At 42.3% G+C, this 15424-nt stretch overlaps 1 protein-coding gene across 1 annotated transcript in view; it reads left to right on the top strand.

Annotated features, from left to right (window-relative positions):
• Golga4 (golgin A4) overlaps positions 1–15424 on the top strand; it is a gene marked incomplete at its 5' end in the record, with an annotated part of 65340 nt that overhangs the window by 33907 nt on the left and 16009 nt on the right. The window contains 8 exons of the mRNA XM_013030261.1: positions 2362–2517; positions 3343–7544; positions 8716–8837; positions 9355–9485; positions 12080–12196; positions 13491–13511; positions 14194–14262; positions 15140–15215. Coding sequence (XP_012885715.1) covers positions 2362–2517; positions 3343–7544; positions 8716–8837; positions 9355–9485; positions 12080–12196; positions 13491–13511; positions 14194–14262; positions 15140–15215 — 4894 coding nt within the window. The remainder of the gene's footprint in view (positions 1–2361; positions 2518–3342; positions 7545–8715; positions 8838–9354; positions 9486–12079; positions 12197–13490; positions 13512–14193; positions 14263–15139; positions 15216–15424) is intronic.

Genomic DNA, 15424 nt, shown 5'->3' with positions numbered 1-15424 from the left:
TTCACACCTGTCTTAACTGTAGCCTGTCAAGAAGATGAGGTCTAAGAATTGTGGTTCAAAGCCAATCTGTGTAAGAAAGACTTTGTTTCCAATTAGCCACCAAAAAGCCAGAAGTGGAGCTGTGGCTCAGGTGGTAAAGTGCTAGCCTTGAGCAGAAAAAGCTAAGGGACAGCGCCCAGAGATTCAGCCCTAGTACCAGCACAAATGCATGCATGCACACACACATGTGTGCAGACACACCCTCAACAGACTGATACTCAGCTCATGGATCCCAGCGTTTTATCTAAAGTTCATTTTAAAGAGATAAATACTCTCCATTCATATGATGCTTAAAAAATAAATTTAAGGGCCGGGAAGGTGGCTTAGTGGTGAGTGCTTGCCTAGCATGCAGGAAGCTCTGGGTTTAATTCCTTAGTCCTACATAAACAAAAAAGGAAAAGATGTACATAATTAAATTTAAAATGACTGAGTTAACAAAAGCAGCAATTCAGTTGTGCAGACAAACTGTCATAGTGTGATTCAATCATTAAAAAAAAATTCTATAAAATACAAGTGCCTTTTTGTCTGAGTTACTATTAAAATATGAACTATCAAAATTTAAATTTGTTTTTATATGAAGTTATTCATAAAATGCATGAAGTTAATATATTATTTTAAATGCATATAGTGCAAAAGGGTGAGAGATATTTCTAACTCCCTGCCTTTCATGAATGATTTTCTTTACTGTTAGTCAAATCTGAGTCTCCAAGAATCCCTCAGAATTTGTGCACTAATGGTTCTTGCCCTATAGTAGCAAGACTCCTTCCCGCTTGGCTCAGGAAGGCAGTGTGATTGGCTGAAGTTAGGTAATTAGTGTATGGCTGTGAAATTTACTCATCACTGGATATATATGTCCTCTTGTGTGGTCTAGAAAGAAATCCCCACAGTTTACAATGGTGTTTAAAGTATATCAGGACAGCATAAAATAAAAATAGGGTAAATGGAAATTAAAGACAAAAAGATACATAAGTATAGCTAAAAATAATGCTAAAAAGGGCCTTTTCATAAAGCCTTGCTGTGGATTTTCATGCTGGAATAATTGGATTTTAGGGCAGAAGGCATTGAATGGTGCCTTATCATTACTGTCTTTCAGTAAGACTGTATTCAGGTATAGGACTATGTTCAGATACAGTCCCTATAGAATAAGGAGCCAAGCTCCTCTCTCTCTCTTTGTCTCTCTCGCTCTTTCTCTCTCTCTCTCTCTCTCATACACACACACGCACACACACACATATTTTCCCACCTTTATTTGAGCAAACTCTAAAGCTTTCCTCTTTTTATTTTTATGACCATATAGAAATTAATTTTAACTTTATTATCTCCACCCTGTATGGTGGCTGGAGCCTGTAATCCTAGCTACTTGGGAGCAAAGATAAGGGGATGGTGACTGAAGGCCAGCCAGAGCATGCCGTTGGCTAGGTTCAGTGCCACGCACCCTCTGCCCTGGCTATGGGGGAAGCACAGTGGCTGGGTGCGGTCATCCTCAGCTTATGGAGAGGCACAAGTCAGAGAATCACAACTCAGGCCAGGCTAGGACCCTACCTTGAAAATAACTCTGAGGATGGAGGTTCAAAGCCAGCCCAGGCAGGGAAGTCCATGAGACTCTTATCTTTCCCCCCCTCCCCCCCATAAAGGCCAGAAGAGGAATATGGTTCAAGTAGGTGAGGACCAGCCTTGAGCAAACAGTAAAAGGGCAGTGCATGGGCTCTGAGTTCAAGTCCTAGTGCCAGCAAATAAGTCAGTTAATAAGTAACCAAGGCATAACATGTTTGGAGGTGTGGCTTATGTGTTACACACCTGTCTTGTTTGCACAAAGTCCAGCGTTCCATCCTACTCGCACCAAAAAATAAAATACTACTTACATTAAACAAACTAGTATGTCGAAACAAAACATTTTGAAGTCAACATTACAAAAAGTTGATGTTTTCTTCATCAGTCAACTTGTAATACAGAATCATTTCTTCAAAGCATTGTGTGTCACCAGAGTATAATGACATTGACATTCACTGTGACAACTTAATGTTAAAAGTGACCCTTTAGCTTCCCTAGCCAAAACCAGTTCTACACTTTCATCATTTTTCTGGTTCCTTGGAGGTGAGCGTCTCAGGGACATTCCTCCCCAGCTGGCCTTGAACCGTGATCCTCAGAGGTCAGCCCCTCCATACCTAGGATAACAGACGGGAGCCCCCACACCCAGCTAACACAGCACCTCTTTTAGCACTGCATGTAGATCAAATGAAAAGCATGATTCTTGTAGAAGTACTTTGGGAACACTGGAGATTGGCATGGGTTTAAGATGTTATTCTGTTGTTTTCGGCACAGGAAAGAAGTCAGTCAGAATATTTGAAGATCACTCAAGAAAAAGAATGCCAAGAAGCTTTGGCCCTGGAAGAGTTAGAGTTGCAGAAACAAGCGGTCCTCACAGAAAGTGAAAATAAACTAAAGGACCTACAGCAGGAAGTACAGACTTACAAAACTGTAAGTTTGACAAGCACGTCCCATAGCGGTGAACTTGTGCATGGAAATCAGTTCTCTATCCATATAGAGATTTTTGTGTGTTTACCGTCACATTTTCTTTATTTTTTGCCTTCAGAGTCAGGATGACTATTTTATGAAATATTAGTAATCTTTGGAAAAATTTATGTTTTAAGTACATACTTTTATTTTTTTTTGTCGGGTTTGGGCCTGGGCGCTGTCCCTCTGCTCTTCAGCTCAAGATGAGCGCTCTACCACTTGAGCCTCAGCACCACTTCCGGTTTTCTGAGTGGTTCATTGGAGATAAGAGTCTCACGGACTGGGCTGGCTTTGAACCATGATCCTCAGATCTCAGCCTCCTGAGTAGGTAGGATGACGGGTGAGCCACCAGCACCCAGCTAGTACCTACTTTTTAAAAAGAGAAATCTTACCATTTTGAGGTAGAAAAATGTATTTTTTTCAAAATTACTTTATAAAAGCTATAAAATATTATTGTATGCCTTAAGGTAAAAGCAAGAGGTGAAGATCCATTTTCCTAAAAGTACTTTCTTATAGTCAATTTCTGTTGTAATTGGAAATGAGGTAGTAGGAGGTGGTTACCCAAATAAACTGAAAGAATTTAGAATTTCAACTTGTATTAAACATGCTGTGTTCATAAAAATGATTGTTAGTAATTGAGCATAAACATCCTGCTTGTCCTTATCTTTGGTATGCTATGTAAAATTACCTATATTTTCATTTTGAAGTAGACTCACAGCCTACTTAGTCTGTATATCATTTTTAACAAAGTATGTTCTTTAATAAAATTATATCCATTTTCATTCACAGAGAATTCTTGAATTGGAAAGTTCCTTGGATAAAAGCCTCCAGGAAAGCAAGAGTCAGTCCGAGTACTTAACTGTGCATTTGGAAGCTGAAAGAAATAAGTACAATAAAGAAATTACAGTCATGGTTGAAAAACACAAGACAGAACTGGAGAGCCTAAAACATCAGGAAGAGAACTTGTGGACAGAAAGATTCCACATTTTAAAGCAACAGCATCAGACTGAAATGGAAACACTTAGAGAAAAGTGTGAAGAAGAAAAAGAAACATTACTGAAAGACAAAGAAGTTCTTTTCCAGGAGCACATTGAAGACATGAATAAAAAAACATTAGAAAAGCTCGATGTGAAACAAACAGAACTGGAATCACTGTCCTCTGAACTCACAGAGGTCTTAAAAACCCGTCAAAGCCTGGAAGAGGAACTTTCTGTGCTCAGAGATCAGGCAGAGCAAACAAAACAAGAATTGGAGGCACGGCTGGAGGCAGAGAAGAAATGCCATGAACAACACATGGACAGTGTCATGCAGGAACACGCAGTGTCTCTCCAGAGGACGGAGATCACATTGCAAGACCAGATCAGTGAGCTGGAGCTCCTCGTGAAGGAAAAGGACAGGAAGCTGAGCGAGCATCAGGTGCGTATGGAGAACTTAGAGGCAGAGATTCAAAGGTCTAAAGGGGAGCATCAGGAGGCCACTGCCAAGCTGGAGCTTCTTCAGTCACACCAGGAGCAGTCAAAAGCAGATGTGGAGCAGTGGGCTCAGCTGCAACAGAAGTTACTAGATCTGGAAACAGAAAGAAATCTTCTTACACAACGGGTGGTTGACGCTGAAACACAGAAGAGTAATGTTTGTGTGGAGTTGGACACTCAGAAAAGTCAGGTGCAGACATTAAGGCAGCAGCTGGAAAGCCAGAGTACTGAAACAGAGCAGAAAGTACAGTCTTTAACCCAGTTCTACGAGTCTCAACTTAAAGACAGTAACATGGACCACGAACAAACAAAGCAAATGCTGGTGGAGAAAGAAAATACCATTTTACAATTGAGAGAAGAACAGAGCAAAGAAATGGACATGCTCAAGCAGAAATTGTCAGCCAAGGAGGAGCAGATTAGGATTTTGCACGAGGAACATGAAAGCAAATTTAAAAAGCAAGAAGAAAAGATGGAAAAAATGAAGCAGAAAGCTAAGGACATGCAAGAAACCTTAAAGAAGAAAATGTTGGATCAGGAAGCCAAACTTAAAAAAGAGCTAGAAAATACCACTCTGGAGCTCAGTCAGAGAGAAAAAGAGTTCAATGCCAAAATGTTGGATATGGTTCAGGCTAACTCAGCAGGACTCAGTGATGTGGTCTCAAGACTAGAAATAAATCAAAAGGAGCAAGTAGAGAATCTTACAAAGGTCCATCAGCAAGAACTTGGTGATGTCATATCAAGTTGGGAAAAGAAACTGAGCCAGCAAATGGACGAAATCCAAGAGAAACATGGAGTCCAATTAGTGGAGAAGGAGCAGGAAGTCACTGAACTGAAGAGAAGGATCCTTTTAGTTGAGCGCCAGAAAGAAGAGATGGAAAAGGAAATGACCCAGCTGAAGGAAGAACGTATGAAGCAGGACGCCAGGTTAAGCGAATTCCAGGACCAGTTAAAGCAGAAGTCCGTGTACCTGACGAGTCTCTCACAGAGTGAGTCACAGTTGAAAGCGCAGCTTGAAAACGTGCAGGCCGACTTGAATCATTCTCTGAAGGAAACAGCAGTTCTTCAAGGGCAGATCGTTGAACTGAAACAGCTGGGAGAAAAAGAGCAACTTAAGCTCTCTGAGTTGTCCAACAAATTGCAAGTCACACAGGAAGAATTCCAGGGTTTGCAGTCTTCACATAAGACCTGTCAGGAACGCCTAGAGGCCAAAAGCTTGGAACTCGAAGCATGGCCAGCACAGCTCACATCTCAGCTGGACAGTTACTGTAAAAAAATGGAAGCCATATTTGAAGCAAAGACAAGTGAGCTCCTCCACATCAGCAGTAGTAAAACAAATGCCATTCTCTCTCGGATTTCTCTTTGCCAACACCACACAACTAAGGTGAAAGAGGCACTGCTCAGGAAAATCTGCAGGATTTCTGAACTAGAAGCACACCTGACGCAGCTCACAGAGGAGCGAAATACGCTAACTAGATCTTTCCAGCAAGCCACACATCAGTTAGAAGAAAAAGAAAATCAGATTAAGAGCATCAAGGCCGACGTGGAAAATCTTGTCACGGAAAAGGAAGCTCTCCAGAAAGAAGGAGGCAATCAGCTACAGGCTGCCTCGGAAAAGGAGTCTTGTATCACACAGCTGAAGAAAGAGTTATCAGAAAACATCAATGCCGTCACGCTGATGAAAGAGGAGCTTACCGAGAAGAAATCAGAGGTCAGCAGTTTGAGTAAACAACTAGCTGATCTGAATGCCCAGCTCCAGAGCAGTATCAGCCTAAGTGAAAAAGAGACAGCCATCTCCTCACTAAGTAAACAGCACAGCGAGCAGCAGCGTGAGTGGCAGGATCAGGTGCAAGCTTTGTCTTTGAAAGTGGATGCTCTGAGTAAAGAAAAACTTGCCGCCCTTGAGCAGGTGCACCACTGGTCCAACAAGTTCTCCGAATGGAAGAAAAAGGCTCAGTCAAAATGCACACAGTATCAGAACACGATCAAGGAATTGCAGTCACAGCTTGAGTCAAAAAGCAGAGAAGCTAGTGAGAAGGAGGAGCAGGCCAATTTACTGAAGGAGGACTTTGATCAGCAGAATAAAAGATTTGACTGTTTACAGGTTGAGTTGGAAGATAAGAACAAGTTTGAGAAAAGGGTGTATACATTGGAGGCAGAGTTGAAGACCCAAACAGCAAGGATTGCTGAACTAGAGGGCCATGTTGCTCAGAAAGAAGTTGAAGTTGAGTCTTTGAATGAACTTCTTAAAACTTGCAATCAACAAAGGGATAGGGAGCAGGAAGAATTGGTTCAGAAACTTCAACGCTTTCAAGAGTTGGGAGAAGAAAAGGACGGCAGAGTTAAAGAAGTTGAGGAAAAGGCCTTAAGACTTGAAAAGCAAGTGTCTTCCATGGAAGCCAAACTGGAAATGAAGAGGGAAGAATTAGAACACGTGACAAAAAATGCCCAAAGCAAAGATGAAGAGTTAAGGGCGTTAGAAAATAGACTTGAACTAGAAAATGCTGCCAAATTAGCGGAGCTGAAGAGAAAAGCTGAACAAAAAATCGCTGCCATCAAGAAACAGTTGTTGTCTCAGATGGAAGACAAGGAGCAGCAGTATAAAAGAGACACAGAAAGCCGTCTGAGTGAGCTCAAACTAAAACTGCAAGAGCGAGAAAAGGAAGTTCAAATCTTGGAAGAACAGCTGAAGAAGTCATTGGGAAATTCTCCACAGTCAGACACACCAACTGTGTACAAATCTGTAGAAAATATGTCCGCGCATTCTGGGAAGGAAGAGGCTGCGTCCCAGGGCTGTATGCAGAAGGCATGCAGAGAAAAAATCAGAGCTCTGCAAAGCAGTTTAGTTGAAAAGGACAAACTGTTGCAGGGGAAAGAGGAAATCATTTCTTCACATTCAGAAATGCAGAGCAAATACCAGGAGCTCTTAGTAAAATTAGAATGTGCTGAAGCGAAGCAGTGTGAGGATCAGGTTGTAATCAATTGTCTTCAAAAAGAACTAGAAGGAAAAAAGAAATTTCCCTTGATAGCGCCACAGGACATAGTAGGAGAGGGAGGGGAAAATGGCCCCGGGCCAGAGCAAAACTGGGAAAATACAGTCGATGTTGTCCAGAAGACTTTCCAGAAGAAAGACCTGGCCTGTCAGACGGTGGATCTGGACACCTGCTTAGTAAGAGAGAGGGAAGTACATCAAAGCAAAATGGATGAGTTGACCTTAAAGTACAAAACACTGCAGGCTCTATACCAACAGATGGGTGAGGACAGCCAACCCATGGAGGTCTGGGGAGACGATGCTGAAGAAAAATCAAGATCAGGTATGTTCCAACCCAGATCGCTCAGTAACACAGCAGCTTCGCACAGTGACCTAGAGTTGAAGTTAGCAGGGGCAGAGAAGGAAAAGCAGAAGCTGAGCAAGGAGATCGTGAAATTGCAGAAGGACCTCCGGATGCTGCGGAAGGAACATCAGCAGGAACTGGACATACTGAAGAAAGAATGTGAACAAGAAATGGATGAGAAAATCAAGTAGGTTCCTTGTACGCCTGATCAAGTTAGCATAATTCATTTGGGTATTTTCACCTACCGAAAGTACTAAACATGGATCCAAGTTAAATACGGAAGAGAGAAAACAGTTCAGGATTGTTCCCTGGCTATTTAGGGGGAAGAGACTTGCACGCAAGATCACAGTTACTAAGTCCATGTCCAAGTACCTTTCTGTTGCTTATTACTTTTAGTAGTAGCATGATTATTATATAACATAGATGTGTGTGATCAGCCGGCTGGGAATGTGGCTTAGTGGCAGTGTGCTTGTTTAGCACCCATGAAGCCCTGGGTTTGATTCCCCAGTACCACATACTGGCACTATGACTCAAGTGGTAGAGTGCTAGCCCTGAGCAAAAGAAGCTCAGGGGACTGGGAAGGTGGCTCAGTAGTAGAGTGCTTGGCTTGCATGTGTGAAGCCCTGGGTTCAATTCCTCAGCACCACATATCCAGAAAAAGCTGGAAGTGGCACTGTGGCTCAAGTGGCATAGTGCTAGCCTTGAGCTGAAGAGCTGAGGGACAGCACCCAGGCAGAATTCAGGCCCCACGACTGGCAAAAGATTTAAAAAAAAAAAAAAAAAAAAAGCTTAGGTACAGCACCCAGGTCCTGAGTTCAAGTCCCAGGACTGCTCAGAAAAAAAAGAAGTGCACTATGGAAATTTAAACTGTGAAAGAAAAATTCTCTAATCCCCAGGACCAATCTCTCTGGAGATTATTGTAGTTTTAGGGTATCCTTCCAAAAGTTTTCCTTCCTAGAAGAGGACACACACACACATAAACTTCAAAACTATTTTCAGTCCAGCATTCATGCTATAATCCTCCCTGCTTGGAGGCTGAGATCTAAGGAGTACTTTTCAAAGCCAGCCCAAGCAGAACAGTCCAGGAGACTTTTACCTCCAGTTAACCACCAAAAAACTAGAAGTATAGGTGTGCCCAAAGTGGTAGAGTGCCAGCCTTGAGTGAAAAAGCTAAGGGACAGCACCTAGGCCCTGAGTTTCAGCCCAGTCAATATCAGCATTTAATACCAGTGGTGACATTCTGTGTGGCAGCGGTGAACTTTTTATGTGTGTGTGTGTATGTATATGTACGTGTGTGTGTGTGTGTGTATATATATATATATATGTATATAGTATATCTATACATCTTTCTTACTCAGACAGGAACAGGAAGACCTTGAGTTGAAGCACAATTCCACATTGAAACAGCTGATGAGGGAGTTTAACACCCAGCTGGCCCAGAAGGAACAAGAACTAGAACAGTCCATCAAAGAAACTATCAGTAAGTACAAAAAGGAGTCAGTCACACTCAGCAGAGACAACCTTGAGCTTATTCTTGTATTTGTGGTGTCCTAAGTCACTAAACTAGGAGAAAGTAAGTTCTCCACTAAATTCTCTAGAACATTCTCTCAACTACCCTGCCAGTGACTTGTCTTAAGGAAGAGGAGGAAGTGGCGCCCTAGCTCAAGTGGTAGAGCGCTCGCCTTGAGCTGAAGAGCTGAGGGACAGCGCTCAGGCCCCACGACTGACAAAAAAGGAAGGGGAGCTAACAGGTGAACCCTGAAGTGTTAGCTAGTGATTACGTGTCACCATACTTATGTTTGCTGTGAGGGTATTTTCGGGCACCTGCTTGTTTTGAGGCTCAGCATCTCATTGATTAAGCATCCTCGAGTGCATATACAAAATTGAGTTTTGCCAGATTCAGTGTGGAATGAAGATTCTTACATCCATTAATTGGGGTTCACGTATTCACCCTTGACTCATACACTTTCCTCTGTGTTTCTGTCTTTATTTATCAGATAAAGCCCAGGAGGTTGAAGCTGAACTTCTGGAAAGCCATCAAGAAGAGACAAATCAATTGTACAAAAAAATTGCAGAAAAAGATGATGATCTAAAAAGAACAGCGAAAAAATATGAAGAGATCCTTGATGTACCTTACTTTATTCCTCTTTTGCAATGTTGCCCTAGTAGATTTCATGGTAGTGGAAAAGATTTCCTATTCCTAATGTCTAACCTGGCTTGTTTGGCTTTGTGTTGTTGGTGTACAACGTCACCCTGATGCCATAGGGCAGTTTACAACGGACATCTAATCGATCTCTGCTGGGATTATAGTTTCCTGTTAAGGTTCTGCCACCCAGTCAGTACCATTCGCTTGCTAAATTTAAAGCAATAGTGAACTACTGGGGGAAGTGGAGATCATTTTTTCCTCCTTTTTCCACAGACTCAATCAGACTAGACTAGAAGGAACTAGAATAAGAGTTCAGTAAGCCAGGTGCCAGTGGCTCACACTTGTAATCCTGGCTACTCAGGAGGCTGAGATCTGTGGTACTGTGGCTCAAGTGGTAGAGCTCTTTGCCTTGAGCTGAAGAGCTGGGGGACAGTGCCCAGGCCCTGAGTTTCAAGTTACAAATATCAGCACCCAAAGTAAAAAAAAAAATTTGAGACTTTGTGTTTAGGAGAAGTCTGTGTAATGGAGTAGTGTGTTTAATTGTGGCCTCTTAGCTGGGATTTTTCCCAGAAAAGACCAACTCATTCCATCCCTCCTTGATTTAACAATTTTTATTTATCTCAGTAGGAAAAAAAATAGAATGCCTCCATGAAATGTTTTGTGTTTATGGAAGATTAGTTCAAATATTTACTTTACTAATGGCTAAAGATAAGCTAGTGAATACTTCAAATAACAAACCCAAGAATATTATAAGCAATATACATTATTCTGTTAGATTCCTTTTCCACTAAATCCTCCAACCGTTATTTATTTTATTATATGCCAAGAGCCATTTGATGATTAAGAATCCAAATTCATCCTGGCTGAGATAAGAATCATAGTTCAAAGACAGCCTGGGCAAGAAAGTCTGTGAAACTCTTTATCTCTAGTTAACCAACAGAAAGCCAGAAATGGAGGTGTGGCACAAGTGGTAAAACACCAGCCTTGAGCAGAAAAAAAAACAACTAAGATGCTCTTGAGTCCAAGCCCCAGTACAGGTAGCAGAAAAAAGAAAGCAAAATCAGACCACGTCTGGTGATATGGTGGTGATGGTTATAATGGTAATGATGCAGACGGTAGAAAGATTGTGGTCCTTTGCTGTCCTTGGGCAAAAAGTACCTTATGTGCCTGAAACATATACTAAAAAAATTAGCTGGGCGCCAGTGGCTCACACCTGTAATCAGTCCTCACCACCCAGGAGGTCCATATTCAAAGCCAGCCCAGACAGAAAAGTCCTGAGACTTATCTCTAATGAACCACCAGAAAACCGAGGTGGACTGTGTCTCCAAGTGGTAGCGTGCTAGCCTCAGGTGGAAACGCACAGGAACAGCTCCCAAGCCCTACATTCAAACCCATGACTAACACAAGCAATACAGAAAAACATTCATGAGCTCAAGATATAGTTTATGTCCCATGTGTTCTAATGTCGGTAGTATTAAGGGAAAAAGAACATTCAGAATGAGAATCAGGCCCCAGGTGACCCTGTCAGCAGTAGAATATGATGTGTGGCTTTCAGTGCTTTCTTTGTATAGTCTGTAAGGTTTATTATCATGCAGAGATTTAAATAATTATACATTTCTCTGTACTGCACCAGAGTGTGTCTATGCTGCTTTTAAAGATACTCTTTTTTTTGAGTGCTTAAAAAATGGTGGAATTTAGTAGTTATATCTTCTGTTCAGGGGCTGGTAACGGGACTTGAACTCTGGTCTACTGTGGTGTATGTAGTTTGATCACAATAGTGTTGTAGGCCTTAGGATCAAAATCTGATAACAGTCAGTTGTATGTAGGTGGAACAGAAACTTGGAAATCTTTGATAAGTGAGGGTAGAAGAAATATCCTGGGGATAGTGACCAGCAGTGCAAGGAGCTTGGACTTTACTGAGCATAAAGGAAACAGTTTTCAGTCTAGTTATGAGTTCAAAGCAAAAGCCTGTGCATCTCAAGACTTATTTTTCCCAAAGGGATCATTTGTACTGTGCTGTTGTTTTGGTTTTGTGCCCGTCCTGGGGCTCGAACTCAAAGGTTGGTCCCTGTGTTTTTCAGCGCAAGGCTGGCACACTTATCACCTGACCCACAGCTCCACTTCTGGCTTTATTTTTAATTTTGGTGGTTAATTGCCATGGATTTTCCTGCCCAAGCTGGCTTTGAACCAAGATCTGAAGACCTCAGCCTCCTTAGTAGTCAGAATTATAGGCATGATCTAGTGCCCAGCTCTAGGGTGTTTAGGTGGGTTTTTGTTGTTATTTAGTCATTTCTGTTGTTTGTTTGTTTTTTCATTTTTGTGCTAGAACTAGGGCTTATAATCAGGAGTGCACACTCTTGGTTAACTTCTTGGGCTCAAGGCTGGTGCTCTACCACTTGAACCACGTCTCCACTTCTGGATTTTTTGTTGTTTAATTAGATATAAGAATCTTTTAGATTCGTTTCTCAGGCTGGCTTTAAAACCTCGCTTCCTTAGTAGCTAGATTACTGGCATGAGCCACCCCGTCTGGCTACAGTCTTCTTTTGATGTTAACACACTGTTTTCTTCTCCTAAAGGCTCGTGAGGAAGAAATGACTGCAAAAGTAAAGGGCCTGCAGGCTCAACTAGAAGAACTACAGAGGAAATACCAACAGAAGCTACAGCAGGAGGGGGAGGGGCCTGGCAGTGATCAGGTGGGAGGAGTGCGCATGCGTTTCATGTATTTCCTGAAATCGTTGTCATTTCTGTGACTCTGTTGGCTCATAAATAGACCTAATGAGACTTTTCTGTTTTCTTTTTTTCTTTTTCTTTTCGTCAGTTGTGGGTCTCAAACTCACAGCCTGGGCGTTGTCCCTGAGCTGCTTTTGCTCAAGGCGAGAGCTCTACCACTTGAGCCACGGCACCACTTCCGGTTTTCTGTTGGTTCATTGGAGATAAGGGTCTCACAGACTTTCCTGCTCAGGCTGGCTTTGAACCTCAATCCTCAGATCTCAGCCTCCTGAGTAGCTGAGATGACAGGTGTGAGCCACCAGTGCCTGGCTTATGAGACGTTAATCTCCAGAAAACCAGAAATGAAGCTGTGGCTCAAAGTGGTAGAGCACTAGCCTTGGGTGAAAAAGCTCAGGGACAGCACCCAGGCCATGAGTTCAAGCCCCGTGACCGACAAAAAAAAAAAAAAAGACCAAGAGAGTGAAATTATAGAAATAGTACAGGAATTCAGATGAAGTACACAGAATAATAAAGCCCTTCCTAGGAGGTGATTGTGACTAATGGATTACTATCTATTACTTTATAGATAGAAATCATAATTGGGAGTGTGGTGACGTTCCACTCCTTTTTCAGTGTGTGTATGTTTCAATGTAGATATAGATCAGGCTTAAAATAAGTTTCAAAGGCAGTTTTTGCCTTGCTTGCTTTGGTTTGTGTGTGTGCTGGTCCTGGGACTTGAGCTTCTGTCCTGGGTGCTGCCTTGGCTCAAGTATGCTCTCTTCCACATGAGCCACGGTTGCACATCAGAGTTTCTCAGCCTTTCCCACTCTGGCCGCTTTGAACCTCAGCCTCCAAAGTAGCAAGGACAATGGACATGAGACCCTGAAGCCTGCCTTCAGTGAAAGTCGACCTCCCTTAAGTACAAAGCCCTGAGTTCTTAATACCTTTTTTTTTTTTTGTCGGTTGTGGGGCTTGAACTCTGGGCCTGAGCACTGTCCCTCAGCTCTTCAGCTCAAGGCTAGCGCTCTACCACCACTTGAGCCACAGCACCACTTCCAGTTTTCTGGTGGTTTATTGGAGATAAGAGTTTCACAGACTTTCCTGCCCGGGCTGGCTTTGAACGGCAGTCCTCAGATCTCAGCAGGCTCCTGAGTAGCTAGGATTACAGGCATGAGCCACCGGCGCCCAGCAAGTTCTTACTTCTTGTCATGTCCTCTGTTTTATAGCTTAGGGTTTTGTGTGTGTGTGTTACTCATTTGTTTATTTTTCCATTTTTAGGTAACAATTACAGAGTTACAGGTAAGCTTAGTTATTCATAGAAATTGACTAAAGATATTACATTTTACATCTCTTTTAAAAAGTTAAAACATAAAGGGTTTTTTTCTGCTTTTTTGTTGTTATTTATTAAGACAGATTTTTTTTTTTGGGGGGGGGGTCCAGTCATGGAGCCTGAACGTCTGGGCCTAGGTGCTGTCCCTCAGCTCTTCAGCTCAAGGCTAGCGTTCTACCACTTAAGCCACAGCGCCACTTCTGGCTTTTTTTCTTTTTGCTTATGTGGGCCTCATGCATGCAAGGCAAACACTCTACCACTGAGCCACCTTCCCAGCCCCAAGACAGATTTTTTGTTTTGTTTTGTTTTTTTTTGGGGGGGGTTGGTCATGGGTTTTGAACTCAGGGCCTGGGCGCTGTCCCTGAGCTCTTTTGCACAAGCCCAGTGCTCTATCACTTTGAGCCACAGCTCCACTTCCAGTTTTTGAGCGGTTCATTGGAGATGAGAGTCTCACAAGGACTTTCCTGCCTAGGCTGGCTTTGAACTGCCATCCTCAGATCTCCACCTCCTGGGTAGCTTGGATTATAGGTGTGAGCCACCAGTGACTAGTGATTTTTTTTTTCATTTTTAGCAAGGATAAATTACTAGAATGTGTCTAAATAGTGGTGACGCACAGTTTCATTTCAGCTCTAACTTTTTGGTTTTTTTCAGACGCAACTAGCACAGAAGACTACTATGATCAGTGAGTCAAAATTGAAAGAACAAGAATTCAGAGAACAGGTATGGGCGGATGGTTGACTTTTATTTTGAACTAATGTAGTTCATTCTATTATGTAGTTGTATCTCAGCAAATAGAAACAAAAAACAGTAAGCCGGGTGCTGATGACCTGTGCCTAAAGTTCTAGCTACTCATAAGGCTGACATCTGAAGCCAGTCCAGGCAGGAAAGTTCATGACACTCTTATCTTCAGATGGATGAACAAAAAGCCAGAAGTGGAGACATGAGCCTTAAGCAAAAACAGCCAAACAAGAGCTCAAGGCCCTCAGTGCATGCCCCAGTACTGGTAAAATAGATGAATGAATAAAAAAAATATGGAATAAAGTACTAGTGATTTCATAGCTGTCTTTGACAATCTTCTGGGTGTTTTGCTATGTAGTCTAGACCTGCCTCACCTCATTGTCCTTGGCCTCCCTGGGCCTCCCAAGTGCCAGGATTACAAGTTTATACCACCACACTTGGCCAAACTTTTGCCCACACACAAGGAATATTAGGTCCCAAGTACAGGCAGTTTATATTCATTATCACATATGTTTAAACAAAAAAAATTGTATCCTGCTGTTTCTAATGTTTAACTGTTTGTTGTTGGGGATGTTGGTCACGGGCCTTGATCTCTTTCCCTCAAATCAAGGCTAGCACTCTACCACTTGAGCCACTGCACCACTTCCAGTTTTCTGGTGGTTCATTGGAGATCAGAGTCTCATGGATTTTCCTGCTCAGGCTGGCTTTGAACCACGATCCTCAGATCTCAGATCTCAGGCGTGAGCCACTGGCATGTAGCCTGTTGAACATTTCAGATAATAATTTGTATTTCTTTTTTTTTTCTGCTGGTATTGGTATATAAATTGTATAATGTGGTTTCAATATTTATTGTTTTTAGATTCACAATTTAGAAGACCGTCTGAAAAAGTATGAAAAGAATGTATATGCAACAACTATGGGAACACCGTACAAAGGTAATCTTTCAAGTCAGATTATCTGTGGTCGTGTGTGTGTGTGTGTGTGTGTGTGTGTGTGTGTGTGTGTGTGTGTGTGTGTGTGTGTGTCTGCGCACATGCATGTGCACATGTGCGTTCACACTCGCCAGTACCAGGCTTAAATTCAGCTGGGCACTGCCCCTGAGCTATTTTGTTCAAGGCTAATACTCTACCATTTGAACCACAGC

Source organism: Dipodomys ordii, unplaced genomic scaffold (assembly GCF_000151885.1).
Source record: "Dipodomys ordii isolate 6190 unplaced genomic scaffold, Dord_2.0 Scaffold128, whole genome shotgun sequence".
Taxonomy (NCBI): Eukaryota; Metazoa; Chordata; class Mammalia; order Rodentia; family Heteromyidae; genus Dipodomys; species Dipodomys ordii.
Note: the sequence above shows the minus strand (reverse complement) of the source record. Positions and strands in the feature narration are given on the sequence as shown.